Source organism: Mastigoproctus giganteus, chromosome 13 (genome assembly GCF_048544385.1).
Source record: "Mastigoproctus giganteus isolate SK-2022 chromosome 13, ASM4854438v1, whole genome shotgun sequence".
NCBI lineage: Eukaryota > Metazoa > Arthropoda > Arachnida > Uropygi > Thelyphonidae > Mastigoproctus > Mastigoproctus giganteus.
In genome coordinates this window covers 32,894,326-32,918,148 of record NC_143587.1, presented here as the reverse complement: position 1 = coordinate 32,918,148, position 23,823 = coordinate 32,894,326, and the positions used below count along the sequence as shown (strand labels likewise).

General features: G+C 35.4%; 1 protein-coding gene across 1 annotated transcript in view; it reads left to right on the top strand.

Moving 5' to 3' along the window:
• LOC150075931 (epidermal growth factor receptor-like) overlaps window positions 1-8,276 on the top strand; it is a 72,271-nt gene extending 63,995 nt beyond the window's left edge. Inside the window, exons 28-29 of the mRNA XM_090387214.1 lie at window positions 5,018-5,185; window positions 7,900-8,276. Of these exons, the coding sequence (XP_090243340.1) occupies window positions 5,018-5,185; window positions 7,900-8,159 (428 nt within the window). The 3' untranslated portion in view covers window positions 8,160-8,276. The remainder of the gene's footprint in view (window positions 1-5,017; window positions 5,186-7,899) is intronic.
• The last annotated feature ends 15,547 nt before the right edge of the window (window positions 8,277-23,823 follow it).

Genomic DNA, 23,823 nt, shown 5'->3' with positions numbered 1-23,823 from the left:
GCAGTGCAGACGGGCAGCAAGAGTAGCTCATGGAGTATTGTCAATGATATACAGGAATTTTTCCAGCAGGGATAAGGAGGTGATTATTCCCTTGTATAAGGCAATAGTCAGGCCACACCTAGAGTACTGTATACAGGTCTGGAGGCCTCATTTCAAGAAGGATGTAGAGCTGCTGGAACGAGTACTGAGAAGGGCAACAAGATTAGTGAATGGAACAAAGGGGTGCTCTTACGAAGAAAGGCTTAAGTTTTGCAAATTACAGTGTCTGGAGACTAGGCACCAGCGAGGTGATCTGATAGAGGTGTATAAAGCCTTGAACGGTTTGAGCATGCTCAATGCTGATGGGATTCTTCCTCTAGCTCAGAATAATCACCTGAGAGGGCATAAATTCAAATTGAGGAAAGACAGATGTAGGATAGACGTGCGGAAATTTGCCTTTAGCCAGCGGGTGGTTGGTTGGTGGAACAGATTTCCATCCCTTGTAGTGGAGGTTGATAGCCTAAATAAGTTTAAGGCTCAGCTGGACAGGTATTTTGAACGAATAGAGAGGGGTGAAGTGGAAGTGTGTTTTTTTTTTTTTTTTTTGGCTGATGCTGCATAAGCTTGCTTTCTTGCATCAAATGCCTCTACTAATGCTATATCATAGATGAGGAATATGTTGAAGGGCTAGTATATCATAGATGAGGAATATGTTGAAGAGCTGGGATATCATAGAGACATCCAGAATCAACTTAAGCTACCAAGTAATTTCTGATCATCCAACTTTTACTTCCTAATTTGCTTATTCCTAATCATTCTGAAGATTTGTCCTCTCCCCCCCCCCGTGCTGTAATATGACTCACTAATTATTATCTAGAAAAAACCTTAGGGGTTTTAAGGAAAATCATTTAATGCCTTGACAGTTATAGTTGTCTTGCATAAAATATGGCTGTGCCATACAAATACAGTAAAACCTGGATAAGAAGTTTTTCAAGGGACTGGAGGTTTAGAACTTCTTAGAAGGGAAAATGACCTAAGGGTATGAAATATTAACTACACAAATAAAAATGAAAAGATACACATGGTAAAGATGATTTTTAAGTAGTATTTCAGAATTTATAAACATTTTACTCTACCTATGAGAAAGGTAGAGTAAAATGTTTATTCATTAAAATGTTTATTCTGTTCATTCAGTTTAAACATTGTAAAATGTTTAAACTGAATGAACAGAATGTTAAGCAATTTCTAATTGCTTAACATTCTGTTCATTAAACTCATTATCAAGTTGGAAGAATGTGCTCCTTTGGAGTTTTTTTTTTTTTTTTGGGCATCGTGTAGTTATTGGCGCATCGGCTTCTGTGGCCATAGTGCACCTCTCAAGGTTTTTTGCAGTACTTTGATCCAAGCCCGAGGCTGGATTCAAACCCGCGACCTTTGGGTTGCCAGGCAGGCGCTTTACCCACCCGGCTAGCCCGGTCGGCTTTGGAGTTTCAACATACCTTAATAGGTCACAATTACAATAAGACAAGGCAACAATCCCCTAAGTAATTTTGAACTGTTCACACCCATCAGAACTTAATGCGGTCTACATATCGAATTATAGATATTGATGAAAAAAATTGCAACTTGTTTGACTTCCATTATATCAAAATGTTTATACTAAAAATGTTTTAGCACTGAAAGCCTCAGACTATGAAAAATTCACTAATCGAACAAGTTAGTGCCAAGCATCATTGTAGTTCGCAGTAAACAACTGAAGTAGGTGAAATGGCATTGTTTCTGTTATATCTCATATTGTGAGTGCAAATTAAACTTGTGAAGGCACAACAAGTTGCCCTGATATTGAACTACCTGGAATAAGCAATGCTCCGACAATGGATTCTCAAATAGGCAACACTTCACCAATAGATTCTTGGCAGATACCCCCCCCCCACCACCACCACCCTTGGGTGGTGGTATCCGCTGAGAATAAGTAACATTAGTCTCTCCATTGGCGAAGTGTTGCTTATTGGAGGTAGTGCAATATCAAGGCAACTCATTGTGAAGGCATTCACAATATGAGATATATCAAAAACAATGTCGTTTCACCTACTTCAGTGGTTTACTATGAACTAAAATGATGCTTGGCACTTGTTTGATTACCAAATGTTTATATTGTTTAATATTAAAAATAAATAATTTCTATATTTATTTAAAATTCGGAGAAGGCCACTCAGCGGGGTCCAGTGTCGGTATTTCTGTGCAAACTGATGGTGTTGTTTGCGATGAACAGCCATCAGCGTGCATGCTGTCACCAAGCGTCTGCTCCAGAGCCCAATGTGCAACAGGGTTCACTGCACTGTCGTGTTGGAGACCTTTCTGGTGGCCCCCACAGTTCATTTGGACGGCCAGTTCAGCAACAGTAGCACGCTGATCGGTCCTGACCAACCGTTTCAGCTGACTTTCACCTCTAGGATCAGTGGTGCATGGGGCTCCACGATTGGCACGTTGCGTCATCAAAACTGTCCCATTCGTCCAGTCTTGATTCACTTTCACCACTGCAGCACATGAGCATTCCACAAAGTCCACGTGGCACCTCCGTAGCTAGGTGGGAAGGAGCAGCAGTGCATAGCACACGCTTCTTGATTAGACTGGGGTTTGAGCCTGTCACCACCAAATACAGAGGATGCGGAAAGGTCAGGGAATGACCACCGCATATCCCTGGAGCAATATGGCCTTAGTTGGTAATGCCCCTAAAATCCAAATAACAACAACAAAGTCCACTGTTTCGGAAATGCTGGTACCTCTGGCCAGATAGCTGATGATCATGCCATTTTCCAGGTCTGATAGGTCGCATGCTTTGCCCATGACAGAAGCTGTTACTAGGGGGCGTTGTCCCTTCTAAATTGTGTTGACAGATGCTGAACATCAAGCCTTATATGCTTGCAGTGTGTGAACTTGACATGTGCAGTGTGTGATTTGCTAGGTGTGTGTGTGATGTCTGCATTGGGGGGCGGTCATAATAATGTGACTGGTCCCTGTACATTACAACATACAGAGTTGAAATTGGGACTTAAGAAACCAAACCTAATACAGGGGAAAACTTCTTGTGCGAGAATTTCTTATCTGGGTTCTACTGTATAATGAAAGTATTCAAATGCTTTATCGCAGTTATACATTGAAGTTTTCATCATTACTCCTAGCCATTCTGCCTTCTTTCTGTAGAATATGGGATTGGGGAGAGGTTCTCTGGACTCCTGCAAGGGATTAACCCAGTGGCATATCATCACAAGCTTGGCTCCTGGTGCAAAGTAAATTTTATGTAACTTTCTTGTTTCTCCCCCTCCACTCAAGGCTATGGTGCAGTATTACTCACTACCTGCACCACTGGATTTATCAGTAAGTTGAAACAAACTTAGTCATTACCATTGACTGATTAGTTGGCATTTTAACCTGTTATAGTAGCATTACCTGTGGCATTCTGATCAGTTGATGTTGATCAGCATTTTGATTGGTGGTATTGGACCAGTTGCCATATTGACCATGTTGATATTTTGAATAGTCAGTGTTATTCAAAGTGTAGGCATTTCGATACACTTGATATTTATTGTAGTCAGAGTGCTGACATTTTGAATGTTTTGGTGTTTTTGGGCTGTCAGTGTTTTGATTCATTTAGAATTTCACTGTTGACATTCTGACAGTAGGTTTTTTGACTGACATGTTAGAATAGACAATCAAAACATCCATTTGGTGTTTTGATTGTTGGCATTATGACTTTGCAATTTGATTGTCACCACTCCTTCTCTTTTTATACTTTTTTTTTTTTGTGCATTGCATGAGAATTTATTTTCTATTACAGATTGCTTGCTGATTTAGTGATGAAATTAAGGTTGCTGATGGACTTAATTTTCTTTAATCTGTCTTTTAGCTCCATTGCTCACCCAGCTGTAACCACAGTTTGAAAAGTTCAGTACTTCCAAATTTGAACTTGGCACTATGACTTTTGCCAATTTGATATCCCCTCACCTACCAATACCTTTTTTTGTGCATGTATTTTCTATTACAGATTACCTGCTTGGTTAGTTAATGACCTTAAGTTTTCTGATGGACACTATTTTTCCCATCTTCTCATGCCATTTCTCACACAGCTGTAACCACAGTTTGAAAAATTCAATTGCATGAACAAATTTGCAGCAGTCAAGAGTAATAATAAGTTCAGAAAATAATTCACATGTTTTCCAAACTGTGGGAGAACAGTGGGCTAGAGAATGAAGCAAAAAAGTTATGCTGTGGGATCGGGTTCATCAGAACTTCTAAAAGACATTTTGATGTGAGAAAAGGCACATTCCTATTTCTGATTTGTTGGAATTAAAGTTGGAATTAAAAGTGTATGCCCCAATAGAATGTAAAAAAAAAAAATTAAAAGTGAGCGACTGCCTGAAAGTTTAATGAGGCTTTTTGGGCTTTATGAATGTCATCAGCAAGGATAAGGGAATTGCATGGTGAAGAACATTAAATATAAAATACAAGCCACATGTCATAATGCAAGATGCTGTTGCATTATGAAGGTTGGCCAATGCAAAGGTTAATGAGTTAATTTATTAACCTTTGTTTAAAGTTAATGAGTTAACTCATTAACTTTAAAACTTGATTGTAATTAAGGTAACCATATGGAATTGGCCTGAATTTGACTGCAGTTAAGTGACACAAGCTAATATTTCATCTGTGGATCAGTTTTGCCAGAATTAATATTGATGATTGAGGTTAATATATTCAGTTGCTAACAGTAAATGCTGTACAGATATCCCCTGACCATTGCAGATTTGCTAATAATAGTTTGGCTTCTCTGTAATTTCATTTTTACTTCCAAGTTTTGCCAGTCATGATTTTACTTATCTGCTAGGAAAATAGCAAGTTTCAGTTGCAGTTTTGTCAACTGTGGGAGCCCAGTGGTCCTTAGGCCCCTTTCCCCATGATTGGCAAGACGAAATTGATTTATTTATTTATATATTTATTAGTATGAATTCAATCTAATTCAATATATCTTTTCCTCCTGTAGATGGTGAAAATGGAATGTTTATCTATACTTATCCTTCTGTAAATATGAACTTTAAACCAACACCTCTGGAATTACATGTGGATGAAAATGATTATTTGATGCCATTACCTCAAACACGAGGAACTTCTTCTGGCTATATGGACCTTATTGGAGATGCTAAGTTACCTGGTAGGTCTCAATTAAGTATAGTGAAAATAATCTAAATATTATATTCTATCTATTGACATTAATAAAGGTATCTAAAACTATTTACCTTATGTTATTTATTATGAATTTTTTTTCTAAAGTAACCTAATTGATCTTAAAATATACTTCCATTTTAAACAAACAAACCACCCAAGCTGTAATTTTTATATTTACATACCTAAAATTTTATAAATCCATATATTCATATGGATTTATGAAATTTAAGGAAAAATATATGAAATATACATCCATAATTGTAAAGCAAATATAACATTTTTCCTTATTTTTATTGGTACATCATCCTCCTCAGCAGTATAGTGGTTTCAACCCTTGTCACTTATTTGGCTTTTTTCTTCAAAGGGATTTTAATCCAGACCTCTTCAGAGAGGTTTGTCTTCAAATTACTTTGGGAACTAAAGACCTCTTCAATTGGACATAGCTGATCTCAGGCAGTGGTGTTTCCCTTAATATTCCTGGTTTTTCATTTTCAGTCCTCGCTGTGGTGCTTATGCACTCTATAAATAATAGTGCTTATATAATCACTATAATCTGAAGATTATAGTTTGTTTTCTAAAACTTCTGTACATTTCTTAATGAAACTACACCAAAACTATCAAATTTCTATAGTGATAACATTCAGTAAACAGAAAATATATGTTTGCAGTTAAAAAAAATTTGATATTTTTATGTAAAAGACTGCTATGGAACATTATCTTTTTAATGGTGACTAGGGGGCGTTGTCCCCTGCTTGCTGCACTTGCTTCTTTTGATAAAAATTAAAATAAAATACTTACAGAAGCTTTTGATACTGAGTGTGTCTCTTCCTCTGCTATGAATACATGAATACGTTACATATGGAAATCAAGCATGGTACCACGTGGTCGTGTTAGATAAACATCGCACGCAACCACGCCTATACCACATTAAAACAAGCTTCTGTTACGTATTTTTGTATTTGTTACATATTTCCACGTAACTCGCATCTCTTTTCTCCCATTGGCTGAATATATATCACTAGGAGGAAAATTATTTTAATGTATAGAAAGATATTATCATGTAACATTTATAAAATGCTTAAATGGCTTGTTACACAGGTTCTCTTGATCAGAATACACTTGAACTGAAAGCCCGTATAAAGTTTATAATCTATTTATTATTAAGAGTAATAAATCATATATTTTTCAGATGTTTTCTCCTCTACTTCTTCAGTGACTGCAAAATTAAAAATGTGTTACCTATTTAAGAATATTTATTATATTTTTACTTAAATTATTAAATGTTATTCTTGAATCTAAACAAACCTGTCAGTAACTTTAATTTTAAACTCTTAATTTAAATTTTTAATCTTTAATTTTATCTAATCCTAATAAAGTTATCAAAAACATTTAATCAAAAACATTTAATAGAGTTAATGAGGTAAACTATAGTAGACTTTCAAAATAACGGCACTTTCGGGGATTCAAGTTTTCTTTCAATTTTTCTGTTCTCTAGAAAGTTTTATTTTTAATATATTTAATTTCAAAAATAATGAGGCTAAATAAGAAATAGAGAGATTAAGAATGAAATTTTATTGATTGTACTTAAAAACATAAACACGTTGACAATCTAATGTTATATTCTGCCATTAATATACTCCTACTTACTCCCATTCTATATTCTATTATTATATCAAGTTTATCGCTAAGCTTTAATGTTGTTCTTCTTTTCTTCTCTATATGAGGTTTATTAACCTTAGGAGCTATGGTGAGGGGTTTTTAATTTAAAATAAATGTAAATCAGCAGTATAATCCGTGATATCAGTACAGAATTCACTTTCAAAATGGCAAATTTAAATAAATATTACTTTATTTGAGTTTCACGTTGCTTGCTATTTTCTTTTTTCTGCACTGCAGGACATCTGCTCTGTATGTAAACATCCGATTTCAATGTGCCGTTATTTCGACAGTCTACTGTATTTACTTGTAATCTAGCTGTTACACCATCACAAAAACACCATAAGACCAAGCTGACAACTTAAGTAAAGTATTGTTAGTTCAGCCTTTTTTTGATAATGTAATAGCAAGATTACAGGTAAATGGTTTATCTCAGCATTAATTCTATTAAGTATTTTTTATATCTCTATAAGGATTAGATTAAATTAAAGATAAAGTTTAAAGTAACTGACAACTTTCCTTGGATTAAAGAATAAAATTAATAATTTAAGTAAAAATATAATAAAGATAATTAATAAGTAAACTGTTTTATTTTTAATTTTGCAATAAATTGAAGAAGTGGAGGAGAAAACATCCATGAAATGTATGAATTTTCGACTCTGTTAGTGTTGAATCGATTCTAAACTTTACACTGGTGAAGTGCTCTGTAGGGCTTAGGGGGTGCAAGCAGTTGTTTAGAAAAAGCTTGAACTATTAGGGAAAAAAAAAAAAAAAAAAATGAAAACTTATTATTATTGATTGCATTTTTCTTTAAACTTTTAAGTAAAACACAAAATACTAAAACTTCTTTAATTTCTGATAATCTTTTTTTTCATCCAACTGCCTTTGGCTATTTAGCCAGCCCAGGTCTCAAAAGTACTGATTCAATTATTTTTTAAATGATTGTAGTTATATTTTTTATATCAGTTTTGTTAAAGGCAAATACAAATAGAGCTGGTACAAAAATTGGATGATTTGCTAAAATTAATTCTTTTTCTTTTATAGAAACATCAGTAGTTCAGCCGAACAGCTATTCCCATTACATTCCAGACTGTGTTCCTGTGAGTGGACAGCCTCGAGCTTTAGACAACTTGGAATACCACTTTATGAATCATAATCATGATTATGTTAATACTCAACCTCTGCCACGAAAAACTAATAGTAGTGATGAAGATGGTGATGAACATGAATATTATAATGATTATGATAGATTGAAACGAGAACTAGTGCCTTTGAACCATCAACGGAGTGAAACAACTGTGTGAAAAATTAAAGTTGTTAAACGTTCACTGGGAAAAAAAACTCAATCGAGTGATAAAGTATTGAACTCCGGTTGTGAATAAGTTTTGAAGATGGTGTGCAACAGAAACTTGACTGCCAATTGTGCTTTTGTAGAGTTTAGAGTTGTGTGTATATATACGTATAAATATATATATTCTTTATATATATTCATTATATAAAGAAAGAAGGAAGAAGTCTTTCTTTGAAAAGGGACCAGAAGTTTTTCATAGCAGAAGCAAGCTCACACAAAGGAATTATTTTTCCATAAACGTTTTTTAAAGCTGGTGAACTCTCTGCTTCGAAAGGACAGTATATGCATATTGTTGCCATTATTCACTAGGTATTTATGCCAAGCAAAGTGCCTTACTATTTCTTTTGTAGTCATTGTTTCTTTATTCTTTTGTTTTGTTTTTATCTTTGTTTCTTAGGGTTGACGATTTTTGGATAGCATTTGCATTTTTACCGAATCAGAAATTTGTCATAACATGCCATTGCGATGTTTTTTTTTTTTTTTATTTTTTGCATCGAAATCAATGCAATACAACATTGTGCCTTAAAATAATTTCTAAATTTCATCAGCCCTAATTATGTGCCTTGAGCATTTGATAATATGGTCAAATGTTGCCCAGAAGTTGTTCTTAAATAATTTTGGTGAATATATATTTATATATATATATTACTAGCTGGGAAGGTTGTTGTGGGAAGGAAGTGTTTTCAATGCACATTGAAAAACACAAAGTAAGTGTTGTTAGGTTTGCAAATTATTTATAAGTGTGAAGTATTCACCTGTGCCAAACATAGATAAGCTTTAGGAAGTGAGCTTTCTTTTAGGACAGCATAAAGGCAGGTTTTCCAAGGGTCGCTAATAAAGTCCATTTTTCAAGATAATTAAGTATTCAATGTTTATAACTTAAACTTTTGCCATTAAATTATATCCTTCCTACTCTCACATGTACTCGCACAAATCTTCACTGACTTTTGTGGTGACAAACCATTCAAATTTCCTTTTGTGAGAACAACAGCTATAATTTGATGGTATTTTATTGTAATCGATGCAAACATAGCTTTTGCAATATCCTACTTTTATGGTTTTTTTTTTTTTTTTTTTTTTTTTAAGTATTTGGTTTTGTTTTTAAATCATTTCAGTACTGAGAGTTTTTCATTTTAACTAATAGTAGCATCACTATTTAAACTTTCTTTTGCACCTTAATAAATTGAAATTGAAATCATTTTATTATTTGTGCAATTTAGAATAGTAATACATAATGAAATCTTTATTATGTAATAATTAAAACCTGTGATATTTTTAAGCAGTGTGCATAGAAACCGAGAATGTCATTATTTGTGTCTTGTGTTAGTTCGCTAAAAGTGTTTGGTAAAATTCATTTTATTTCATAATTCATTCATAACACTGGTTAGTTTGCACTCATCGCCATTTTACTACATGCTTATTTTTCAACATTTCATCTTGAATGTGCTTGGTACAAAAGCTTTTGTTTAATAGGTTAACTACCTATTAATAAAGCCAGTAATAGGTTAATTACCTATTAGAGTAATTATTATACAGTATTTCAAGTAATTGCATTTTACATTCACTGTCGATACTTCATACTTATTCCAAAGTTTACATTTCATCGATACATTTATATATAGTATTATTTTTCTCTCTTGAAATAAGCAGCTCTTGTGCTGTCCTAGGAAATATATTATAGTTAAAGGATATGTAAGAAAGAGATGACACTAGTTGGGGCTCATTAATATATTTAAATAATTTTTAAAATTTTTCAAATGTAGTGAATTATTTTGAAATATTTCTTTTTGAACCAAATCACGGTCATCATAATATGACTAGCAGGATTTACCTACTAAGTGTATTATCCCAAACAGTAATAATATGATTAAAAATTCCATAAGAAACATAATGGCAGTAAAAGTCGAGTACAATCAGCCCTGTATCTCATTTTAGTATATGAGTGACAATTCTTAACTTTGCATCAGGCTGCAGTGATATGTGTAGTGGCTGATTTGAAAATATGGTGCTATATGTAATAACCAAGATTAAATGAAAAAAAAAAAAAAAAAGATGGTTAACAGTTTGTATGTAATTATTTAGACTTTATAGTATTTTTATAATGAAGCCCTAACGAGTGTTTTCATATGGGAACAGATTTGCTTATATTTCATAGCTTATAAATGTCCATTGTTAAATAGTGAACTTCCATCATTAGATTTAAGGTTAGAAATGTTACATATTTTTTTAACTGGGCAAACCAGTGCCATAATTTTGTACAGATTTTTTAAAAAAAAGTATTTTTTGAATGGATTTGCAAGAAACTATGATGTTTGCCATTATACTCCTTTTTATGTTATATTTTATATCTGGTGTTTTACAGAGGTGATATGCAAATTAGTTACCGAAGAACATTGTTGTGAATCATTGAAATTGAATTTTGTTATAAATTACCATGAAAAAATCGAAATCGAGTACTGTGTACATGCACTTGTTATACAAAATAGCACAATGAAGTTTTTAAATGAAATATTTACAAACTCATTTTTTTTTCTTAAAATTGATAGTGCCTTAAGTACTTAAAACATTCCAGAGTTACTGCTAAAAGTTCATGTTTTACTAACTTAGCCGGTTTCCTCATTTGTACTTAATTGAAGTATGAATTTCAAGTATATATATAACTAACGTTTTTCTTTATTAAAGTTGTTATTTTTGTTAAGTAACATTGTTTTCCAAGTATCGGTTCAATTTTTGATGTAGCATTCAACACTAATTTCATTTATTCAATATAACTGTACAGTATGAGAGAATATTGAAATATTAAGCAGAATAATATCCTAAAAAAATAAAGCAGTTTGTTTTTTGTTTTTATAAAAAAGAAATTATTCGATTATTAGAACTGTTCTTTTTAAAATGAATAGTAATTGCCAGATTATGATCGCTCCTTCGTGCATATAAAATACTGTATTTAAATGAAGTTATCTTACTGTATCTTAAAGAGTCCAGCTTCAAAAATGAAGTCTGCACTCTTAAGATATAGTAAGGATCCGAGAGCTGCATCTGAAAGTTTTTCCATTATTTTGAAATGAAACTAGATCGGATTATGAACTTTAATATGATGCAACCTTATATTTAATTTTTAAAAGAATATATCTAATGTACTAGAATAATTGATTAGAGCTGAAAACGAGACTAAAAGCATTAGGGGATTCTAGATGCATTGTGCCATTTCATGCCAGTATTATGAAGCAAAGGAGTGCTGCAAGCTACATCAAATTTTTTCGATACTCACATCACTTTCAAAAAAAAAGTGGGGATAATTTTTACTAAGTTGAAATTATGTTTTAAATGTGGTTTTTGTGCATGTGAGAATTAACAATCAGTAAAATGAATATAGAATATTTGTATATAGGTGAGCTTTGATATAATGGCAAGCAGCAATCACTAAATATGTCATAAGCATAATCCGTATGGTGCATTGCCAGTAAAACAGTTACATAGATTTCCATCTACCTATTAGTTAATATCAAAAGGATTCTTTCTGATGGATTTAAGGTTTACCAGCCAAACACACACACACACTAGTGTGACTTTGGGAAAGTTAGTTTTTTTTTTTTTTTTAAATATTGCATAACCCTAATTACTAATTAAGAATGAGGCGTTACTTTATGCCACATTCACCTCCACTCTTAATATAATTTCTTGCATGCACCGAACAAGTGAAAAGAACTTTAATACTAAGCGAGAGAGTACACACAGTGAAACATAAAATGTAAACTGACACAACACACACACACAATCAAGAGACAACATAGTAAATTTAGCACAGACAAAGAACACAGCAATAGTAGCTTTCTACAGTAGCCAAAAGCTATTATTGCTGTATTCTTTGTTTGTGCTAAATTTATTATGTTATCTCTTGATTGTCTGTGCCTTAAGTCAGTTTACATTTTATGTTTCACTGTGCACTCTCTCGCTTAATATTAAAGTTCTTTTCACTTGGTTGGTGCATGCAAGAAATTATATTATGTATCCAACCTGTGACCTCACAGAGTTCTTCAGTCATCACCTCCACTCTTGTTCTAACAGTTTCTATTTATTCCTCTTGTTGGCTATGTCTTTCTCTCAGAAATAGTCCAGTATTTAAAAATTCATCCACTAAAATTTTTAAAGATTAAATTAGACTGTTATTATTTCTGAATAGCTTATTTCTTAATTAACCATTTCAGCAATTGGCCCAAATTTTCTGTTGTTCACAGAAAATTTAGATTATTCACTAAATGCAGTTATTATCTGTATTATCTGAGTTAGCATTAGCATTAGTGGAGGCATTTGATGCAAGAAAGCAAGCTTATACAGCATCAGCCAAAAAAAAAAAAAAAACCACTTCCACTTCACCCCTCTGTTCGTTCAAAATATCTGTCCAGCTGAGCCTTAAACTTATTTAGGCTATCAACTTCCACGACAAGGGATGGAAGTCTGTTCCACCAACCAACCACCCGCTGGCTAAAGACAAATTTCCGCATGTCTATCCTACATCTGTCTTTCCTCAATTTGAATTTATGCCCACTCAGGTGATTATTCTGAGCGAGAGGAAGAATCCCATCAGCATTGAGCATGCTCAAACCATTCAAGGCTTTATACACCTCTATCAGATCACCTCGCTGGTGCCTAGTCTCCAGACACTGTAATTTGCAAAACTTAAGCCTTTCTTCGTAAGAGCACCCCTTTGTTCCATTCACTAATCTTGTTGCCCTTCTCTGTACTCGTTCCAGCAGCTCTACATCCTTCTTGAAATGAGGCCTCCAGACCTGTATACAGTACTCTAGGTGTGGCCTGACCATTGCCTTATACAAGGGAATAATCACCTCCTTATCCCTGCTAGAAAAATTCCTATATATCATTGACAATACACCATGAGCTACTCTTGCAGCCCATCTGCACTGCTCAGAGAACTTCATATTTGCCTGCACAATCACCCCCAGGTCCCTTTCATTCTCTACCACTGTCAGTGTAGTACCACAGAGTTGATACGTTGCTCTGGGGTTGCTGTTTCCCATGTGTAGTACTTTACATTTGTCAATGTTAAACTTCATTTGCCACCTCTCAGCCCATCTGCTCAACCTTTCCAGATCCTGTTGCAGCAGCATAGTGTCAGTAGTGTCCTTGACAATCCTGCCTACCTTTGTATCGTCTGCAAACTTCGACATTAAGCTTGATATACCCTCATCAATATCATTTATGAATACAGAAAACAATAATGGACCCAACACTGAGCCCTGAGGGACTCCACTAATAACATTAGTCCACGACAAGCAGTGTCCATTGATTACCACTCTCTGTCTTCTCCCCCTCAGCCACCCCTTTATCCACAGCAGCAATTTGCCTCCAATGCCACACTGCTCCAATTTGTGCAGCAGTCTTCCATGTGCAACAGTATCAAAAGCCTTTCTAAGATCCAAGTATATAATATCAAAGTTATTCCCTGCATCCAGTTCCTTTGTGACTGCATCATAGTATCCAATCAAATTGGTCAGGCAAGACTTCCCCTTTACAGTTACCTTGAGGCAACATTTTTCCTGCCGATTATGAGGGTTACTCAAAATTTTTTCCCCCACATTTAGCAGAAATTTTTTTAAAAAAGTGGAAAACATGTTTACTGTAGTACTCATCATTCCCTTCCTCAGACTGGAATTTCAAACTATTCTCATAGACAGCACTAGTATAGTCACCTTTCCAAATGGAGGCAACAAGGTTTTCATTAAACGAAGAGCTGCAATAATTTTTAAGTAGAGAGAAGGAAACAGCAGGGAATATTCACAAGCATCCGAAAAACATTGTTAATAGATCATTGCATACATTGAAAATTCACAAATAAAAGAAAAATCATGATTGGCTACATCTGTGATGGTAGCCTTTGTCATTTTTAACTAAGTTTAATTACTATTATTGCTTAATTTATATAATGTTTTAGTACAAGGAGACATTTTACAGTGGTCACCATAATGGTAGTATGCAGTGTATCACTCACTAGTATTTCCATTTGGTCAAGTTCAATGACACTGAGAAGCAAAATGAGGAGAATGCTTGCTGTTTTCATTGCTCATGCGTGACCTAGTTCTGCGTGAGTTTCTCTTTCTATTTGGTATGGATTTCATGTACAATGATTGTGCACTACATAATCTTGCTACGAAATGTTCAAAAGGAATTTAGGTGGATGTTTCCTGGTGTCTGCATTTCACATAGGAATAAAATGCAGAACTTGATAAATGGACTTGGACCAAAAGATATATTTATTGGACAGAAAACTGAAGTGAGATCAGCAACCATTAACAGAGACAAAATTGGACGAAATTGGTATTTGTGTGGAACAAATGCCTCATAAGTCTTTTAAGTGCATCCTTTAAGTCGTTGAAGGTCATACCAAAGAGTACTACATACAGGTTTGGAAGCCTTATTTTAAAAAGGATGTGGAACTTGGAACTGGTGCAGAGAAGAGCAACAAGATTATTCAAAGGCACAAAATGGTATTCTTTCCACGAAAGACTTTAGTTCTGCAAATTGCTATGCTTAGACACTAGGCACTGATGGCATCCTTACTCTCTTGGACAACACACATAAGGGGATATAAATCAAGGAAGGATGGTTGTGGGATAGATCCACAGAAACATGCTTTCAGCTAGAGAGTGAATGTCGAAACAAACTTAAATTTATTCAAACTTAAGTTTGAATAAATTTAAAGGATAGACAAATTATTAGGGAATAGAAAGATTAGATGGGTTGGTTTTTTTCTTTTTTGGCTGATACAATTGAAGCTTGCTTCCTTGCGTACTTTGTCATTGCTATTACTAAGTGCCATGCACAACAAATGAAGATTGCTGAGAGGGTGATAACAGAATTTTAGTCTGGGATTCTAGAAAATAACGATAGTGCAGGCTTTGAAGCCATAAGATCCACAGCCAGGGTCAATTTTTCAAATGGTTCTTTCAGTCAGTTAATAAATTAAGCTATATGGAGTGAATAGACTAGTTTCAACATCTCTTTTAATGATAGTAAGCAGGCATTGTACTGAGTTTCAATACTCATACTGTTGCTGGAGCTAAGTGGAAATGACTGTGAGTGGAACCAGTGTAGCAGCTCCACCTGGACACAGACTTCTAAACCTCCTTGTACTACAAACACAAAATACAAAATATCCGTATAAGAAATTAGACATTTAGACATATTTTAAAAGAATATATAAAAAAGTTAATCATTTAATTAAATTAAGTAAATTAACTAAAATAATATAAACAAAATTAAAATGATATAAAAATTAAAATTTCCTATCCTTTGAACAAGGTAATATCGAAATGTTATTGCAGCAGCTCTCAAACTAAAGGTATTGTTCCTTTGGGGAATTGTAAGAGTGCAAGCAGTTTATTGGGATAAATAAAGACATAAAAATGTCATTTTTATGCACTCTTACTGTAGACTTTTTCAGTGAAATGTAGTGATGGATTTAATTTTATGAAATTAAATCCATCACATCAATACATAAAAAATTATATGTATGATATCTGTAAACAAGGAAGGATGCACAGTTGATGCCTTAGAGATACATGAGGAGAGCTAGGTGGGATAGATAAGTAAAATGAAGATAGTAAAAGATAAGTAAAAAGATAAGTAAAATTTTGATATCAAACATCATTTGATATCAAAATCATATTAAGTTAAAGGCTTCTAATAAAATAGCAATATAGTATACCTGAAATTAAGATATAATATAGGGAAATAGTTTAATTTTCTTGTAATGCTAGGAATGTCATACTGTTGCCATTATAACAAAGTTCAGTTTATAATTGTAGTGTTATACTGTGTCATAATCCAGACCCCTTGATTCATCTTAACAGTTGTGGCCAATCAGGGTAAAGCTATATTCCACATCGAAAGTAACTGGACTCTGGCTGACCTCAGCTGTACCAAGTTTATTTTTATTTTTTTTTTATTTGAAATGCTCACTTGCACAATTTCCATTTTAGCAAAAGCTAGTTATATCCATAGGGGCTATTTGGTATGTCTTATGACAGTGCATGCATCTTTATCCATTTTTTTAAAAGAGTAATATCATGGTACTCTTCCGCAGAGTTCATCCATATATTGCTTATAAAACTGTAGTGTTTCTTTAATGTTTCAAAGTGTAAATTTTGTACAGTGATGTTCAATGAAGTTTTTTTTTTGTGTTATAAATATAAAAAAAAAGTAACTTGAGGTCAATTAATTATTAAAAAAATGGCCAATGAGAATGTACAAGTAAATGAGAAACTTCCTGAAATATGGCAGCTTCGTGTCCAAATCTGTTGTTCATAGCAGGAACAGCAAGTGCATTGTTCTTTCTTGTGATGTTTGTGACAGAGTGATGGGTTAAATGATGTATATTTTTCCATATAGGTGTATAACTTCTTAATTAAAAAATAAAACAGATTTATAAATACTTGTGTTTTGCTTATATTTTTTATAGTAAAATTTCTTGGTGATATGTTGGTATGTGTTAAAAAACAGGATCATCTGTTTACTTGATATGCTTTTTGACACTTGACACATTTGATTTTCTTTCATGGAAGAAAATTAAATATGTACAATTTCTTATCCAATTTTACAAGATGTGTACATTTTGTACAATTTTTTAATTATTTTATTATATTCAACAAAACATAAAGTTATTCAATTAGTGTATGTGGAAGAACAAAAATAGTAGAAATGTGTAACAAGCAATGCAACGATGAATAAATTAGTATAAAAAATGATCTGGGGATGGCATAAAAAATGGTAAATCAGATTTCATGTGGCTCTCCGAAAAAGTCTGTGTTATGCTTATTGACAAGTGAGGATAGTCTGCTGGATTGAATTTGCCAATTTCACTATTACAAGACTTGATGTGGACGATTGTTTTTGAGTTTTAGATACAGCAGCAACTTAGGCCATATTGCACTGTATATTTGTTGTAAATTTACGTGTTCTGTGATCGATTTGCTGTTTGCTGGATGAAAAACACAGGTTTCCGGGAGGAAAAAAATGCTACCCTTGCCTAAGACTAACTGAGATGCATTGTGAAAAGGCCCATAAAAATTCCTTGCATCATTGATGGGATTTGAACTTGGGTGTCTTTTCCACCCAATGTGGGGGAGGACTATACCAACTCTGCTATACACAAGTGCAACTTTACATGGAAGGTTATACTCCTGGATGGAATGTGGAAGTTAAAAGAATTGGGTTAAGCTGGGAATGTCATAATGCCCAAGAGCACCTTGAGTAATCTGAGATCTTTTGTGAGCAGTTGCTTTATAAGCTGGAACAGGTTGGAATCACTGGGAAAATCCTTAGATGGATAGAAGGATGGCTTCAGGGCAGGAGGCAGAGGGTTGTGATAAATGGCTATTCCTCAGATTGGGTTGATGTAAGAAGTGGGGTTCCCCAAGGATCAGTATTAGGACCACTGTTGTTTTTAATTTTCATAAACGACATCGATGAAGGGATAGAGGGCGCGATGTCTAAATTTGCAGATGATGTTAAAATTGGTAGAGTAGTTAATGATCACCGTCAAGCTGAGCTTCTTCAGAGAGAGACCTAGATAGACTTCAAGAATGGTCAGAAAAATGGCAGCTGTGCTTTAATCCAACAAAGTGTAAGGTATTACACCTGGGAAACAGTAATCCCAAAAAAACTTATTCACTTGGTGGAGTTCAACTAAACCCAGTACTGGAGGAAAGGGACTTGGGTGTTACGATAAGGTCAGACATGAAATTCTCTGAGCATTGTAAACAGGTTGCAAGGAAGGCCCATGGTGTCCTATCGATGATCTATCGAACTTTTGCAAGTAGAGATAGGGACGTGATAATCCCATTATATAAGGCTTATGTTAGACCACACTTGGAATACTGTGTTCAAGTATGGAGACCGCACCTAAAGAAAGACATCGAGCTTCTTGAAAGGGTGCAAAGAAGGGTGACTCGCCTGGTGAGATCGGCAAAAGGGCGTCCTTATGAAGAAAGACTTCGAATATGTGGGTTGCAGAGTTTGGAAACTAGACACCTTAGAGGAGATTTAATTGAGGTGTTTAAGGCTCTGAGAGGCATCAGTAAAATGAATGAGGACAAAATTTTCAAGATTATAAATGATGCTAGAACTAGGGGACATAAATTCAAGTTACGGGGGGAAATGTTTAGATTGGACTGCAGGAAGTTTTATTTTAGCCAGCGAGTTATAAATTACTGGGATAAGTTGCCTTCATGGGTGGTAGAGGCAGACAGTTTGGGGAAATTCAAAGGTCATCTGGATAGTACTTTCGGGTAAGGGAAGCGCATAGGATGATAGGATTAATTTCCTTTTTATTTATTTTTTAATTATTATTATTTAGTTATTTATTTTATTTATTCTTTGTTTTTATCATTGTTTTGTTCGGATTTTTTTTTTTTTTTTTTTTTGGCTGGTGCAGCATAAGCCATAGGCTTTCTTGCACTATACGGCCGTTACTAATACTAATACTAATAATCTGCAGTTCTTCAGACATCTAATGGTAAAAGTTGAAAATAGGTGCAGAGAGGCTTATAGAGTTCAGCAATAAAAAGAGGATTTGTGGTTGTCATGTATCTGATGAAGTTACATTGCACTGCTTCAATATTTTTGAGTAGATCTTGTGTTATGGTTCCCAGATGGAGGAGGCATAATCAAGGTTGAGTAGAACAGTAGCATTATAGAGAAGGACAGAAAATCTAAAATCTTTAAAATATGTATATCTCTTGAAAAATCTGATCACTTTGTAGGCCTGACTGGTGACATGAGAAATACGATTAGCAAATTGCAGGTGCTAGGGAAGATAATTCCAAGATCCTTTACCTGTTTAACTTTTTGAATAGGTGCGGAGCCAACGTAGCTTCTGATTTTGTTGCTGACTCTAGGAATGTAGAAGGTAATAATATAGCACTTCACTGGATTTATAGGAAACTGTTTACAGCAGTTCAATGGTTGAACTCATTGAGAGATTGTTGTAGCTTAAGATGATCAGCCTGATTATGTATGGCAGAATATAGCTTGATGTTATCAACAAACAAGGTAATTTTAATAAGCTGTCCATTGATTATAAGGAAAACAAATACATGTATATTAATTATTCAACAGGAGAGGTCCAAGCAAGGAGCCTTTGGGGACACTAACCCCACTGGAAGGAAAAGGGTGGTCTAAAATAACACGATAATTATAACAAAATAATTCCCCATGGTCCTTGGATCCAGTGTGTTGGCCAAAGTTTTTTAACTATTAATTATTTTTTATGTTTTGTATACTGGTGTGCAAAATTTAAGGACCAGTCAGATTTTCACCTGTAGCTTCTCATAGGAGTGACCTGGATAAGGGAAAAGCATACCAAAGGAACCTCGTAAGGTACAGAAATGATGAAGGAAACAACACTGACACAACAATGGAAACAAAATGGTACAGAGGGACTTTATTCAAAAATAGCAACATGGCACTGGCTGCCATGATACAGATGCATCACTGCCAAAGATGGAACAAAGGGAAGAGGTGGTCCTCAGTAGGAGATATGGCCACCACTAATGTTGATGCAGGCTTTGCACCGGCTGTCCACACTTAGAACAATGTTGTTGATAAGTTCTTGTGGTAATATCGTCCATTCCTCTGTCAGCCCCCCCCCATCTTCAGCCGGTGAACATTTTCTGGTGGGTTGATGTGCTGCTAGGCATCTCCCCAGAGCGTCCCATATGTGTTCGATGGGATTTAGATCGATAGAACAGGCAGGCCAATCCATACGAACAATGTTCTCACTTTCCAAAAGCATATCACAGCTGCAGTGTGATGGGATGTGGCGTTTCCATAAACACGAACTCGGAACAGATGCACATGGGGAAGGATTACCTCAGTACAGTAGCGTGCACCGGATATAGTACTGCCTTCCAGTATCTGGAGTTGTGTATGTCCATCCAAGATAACGCCGCAGACGAGAACACCTTGACCGCCATATCGATCCATTTCAGTGATGTTTGTGGGGTGATACCATGTGACATCCTCTCACCAGATTAGCTGACGTCCGGAATCGCTTCTGAAACTGAATCTACTCTCATCAGTAAAGAGTACCCTAAGTAAAGATTTTGTAGTTGTAACCTTTAGAAATAGTGTTGGTCCTTAAGTTTTGCACACCAGTGTAGTATACATGTTTTATAGTACATCTGACATCCATGGAGCAGAATCAACAATCAAAATTTGGAATGAAATAAACAATAGGTAGAAACAAATAAAAATATATCACTGGAAACATGATTTGGCTATTACAAATATTGATCTTAAGAATGAACCAAATTGCCATAAAAATTGAATAGATGTCTGTATAAAAAGACATCTGTTGCCAATTGTTTTTGCCAATTCGTCCAAAAAGGATGCATGAATTGTGGGTAAAAACTTCCAGCAATGACTTTATAAGTCAAATTAAGTGTTACGTTTTTGTTTTTGTTTTTTTTCCCTCTCTCTCTCTCTACTGTGTGCGGGGGCACTTCCAGTTACAAAGTTTAGGCTTATGCTCACATTAGAAGTGATTATGCTATCCACAGTTTATCAAAGTTAAATTTTAGATAATGTAGTTGCTATAGTATTGACACTAATTTAATTTAGTATTGTGTTATTACATATCATAATACGATGCAATTACAATGCTAAATTTAATTTAGTATTGTATGATGTATAATAATGAATCATGGCAGCAGCACCTTACTGTAGTCATCCTTGGATCTTTTTATCCAAACCTCATAAATTCTGCCAAATGTTTAGTTGACACCTATTTTCTAAGTTTATTTACTTACTATCTTGAACTGACATACTTGATGTGACCTCCACTTTGAGCGTAGTGCTATAATATATACCATTCATGACAAAATATTAGAAACCCCTACCCTATTTGTATTTGGTTGTTGGGTAGAGAATTGGTATAATCAATAACCAAATTTGACGTTCGGGTGATCAGAATATAATTATAAAATATTATGCCCATTGTGAGGGTGTAACTGACCCGCAGCAATGTTAAAATATTATCTGGCATTCACAGTGCCTTCTAGTGGGGTTAAAGAACCCAGGATATGCAGACTGTTACACCTCCAGCAGCAGGTACACAACGGGATGATTCCAGTGCCTTGTGTGGTTTCCTCCACATGCGCTATTCCATTGGTGCTGTTAAGAATAATTCGGGAGACATCCGACTGCATAACTTCTTTCATCCCCCCCCCCACGTCACTCCTTTGCATTCCTACATTATATTTTTTGGCTGTTGAAGATCAGTGTCTTCCATAAAACCTTCATAGAAGCTACCTCATAGTGCATTCCTTGTGGGCTTTGCATCTTTCGGCTACTGATGCTTTGCGATGTTTCGCATTATATTAAATTCTGAAGTTAATTGTTTTATCATACTTTGTTGTAGTATTGAGCACTTCACTCTTTACATTTTCGGCGGCAGTTTCATCTTTCCATAAATTCATTAGCATTAGTAGAGGCATATGATAAAAAGAAAGCAAGCTTATACAGCATCGACCAAAAAAAAAAAAAAAATTCCCATTTCACTGGTCATTCTCAACAAAAGTTAGTTCAGTTCTTCCTTGGATGTGACAGATGGAAGTTTGTATCAGCAATCAACCACCCGCTGGCTAAAGGCAAATTTCTGCACATCTATTTTGCAACTGTCTTGCCGCAGTTCGAATTTATGTCCCCTCAAGTGCATAATCTGATTAAGAGGTAGAATCCCATTGAGCTTGCTCAAAGCCTTATACACCTCAATCAGATCACCTCGCAGGTGCCTAGTCGACAGATGCTGCAATTAGCAGAACTTAAGCTTTTCTTGGTAAAAGCAACCCTTTGTTCCCTTCACCAATCTCGTTACCCTTCTGCATTCATTCCAGCAGCTCTACATCCGTCCTAAAATGTGGCCTGCAGACCTGTGTACAGTACTTAAGGTGTGGCCTGACCATTTGCCTTGTACAATAGGATAATCACCTCCGATGACTTTTGAGGTTATAATGAATGTTGTTGTTGTTATTTGGTTTTTAGGAGCATTAGCAACTAAGGCCATATTGCTCCGGGGATACGCGGTGGTGATTCCCTGACCTTTCCGCATCCTCCGTATTTGGTGATCACGGGTACGAACGGGTCTAATCAAGAAGCATGTGCTACGCACTGCTGCTCCTGCCCACCTGGCTACGGAGGCGCCATTATGATGAACATCATGGCGAGATCCAATCTTCCTTACATTTCGAGGATACAGCTCTGAAACGGTATTCGCAGGCCGGCCGCTAGTTAGAACATCGGGCCGAACCTATTGATAACTCTTTAGGAAGCTTCCGGATCAGCTAGTGTATAATCTTGCTACCTCTACTCTGTCACATAGTGACTGGAGGGAGTCCGAGTAGTGTGCATGCAGGGGGCATTGTCTAGGCCATGTTATGTCAAGGATCTGGGTGTATTCTTACCATGTGTACACCATATCCAAAAATTTCATTACTTCATACAGCTTGTCCCCCCCCACTTTTTCTTACTGTTGAATACACCATAAATTGTCAAACTAATAGAGCAAGCTTATCTGCGAAAAGTTCTAAGCCTCTCAAACACTTCCTAATTCATTTCACAAATATACGTGGTCTCAATTCTAATCTCAACGATGTCCATTTACACTTGCAGTCTGCCAAACCCCATGTACTTTTTCTGACAGAATCTCAGTTATTGGTTGATTCAACTACTGCTCATCTCAGATGCCCAAATTATTCGCTGTATGATTCCTTTCGCCTCAAAGGTGGTACGTGTGCATATTGTCCATTCTGATATTCCCTGTCAGAGACTTGGTAATTTGGAATCTCCTCATTTCGATCTTCTCTGGCTTAAAATCTTTCTACCTTATTTTGTCAAATTCATCTGTTGTCTCTACCGTTCTCCCAACTCCACTAATCACTTGGAGCTCTTTGACTTCCTCTCTTTGAGGCGAAAGGAATCATACAGCGAAAAATTTTTGGCAACTGAGATGAGCAGGGGTCGAATCAATCGTATCAGTGAAATTATTTTTGTTTGTTTGTTATTTGGTTTTTAGCAGCTTTAGCAACTAAGGCCACATTGCTCCGGGGATATGCGGTGGTCATTCCCTGACCTTTCCGCATCCTCCATATTTGGTGGTCACGGGCTCGAACCCCGGTCTAACCAAGAAGCGTGTGCTACGCACTGCTGCTCCTGCCCACCTGGCTACGGAGGCGCCTATTCTTGTAGGAATAGAATTCTTTATTCCACACTCCACTTTAAAATCTCGTTCTAAAACCTAAACCTTGGTTTTCCAGTAAATGTGCTAAGGCTGTTCAAAAGAAGAACGTTGCATATCGTAATTGGCTTGTTTCCAAAACTTCAGATTTATTTTCTGCCTACACCAAAGCTCGAAACAATTGTAAATCAGTTATTAACCAGTCCAAACTAGAGTTTGAACAGGATAAGTGTAGAAAACTTGCTTCTTGCCCTAAAGGTAGCCAAGCATTCTGGTCTCTTGCCAAAGCTATTGGCTGCAACTTTTGCCCATCTTTGCTCCCATCTCTGTCAAAACCAGATGGTTCTGTTGTCACTTCAGCCAA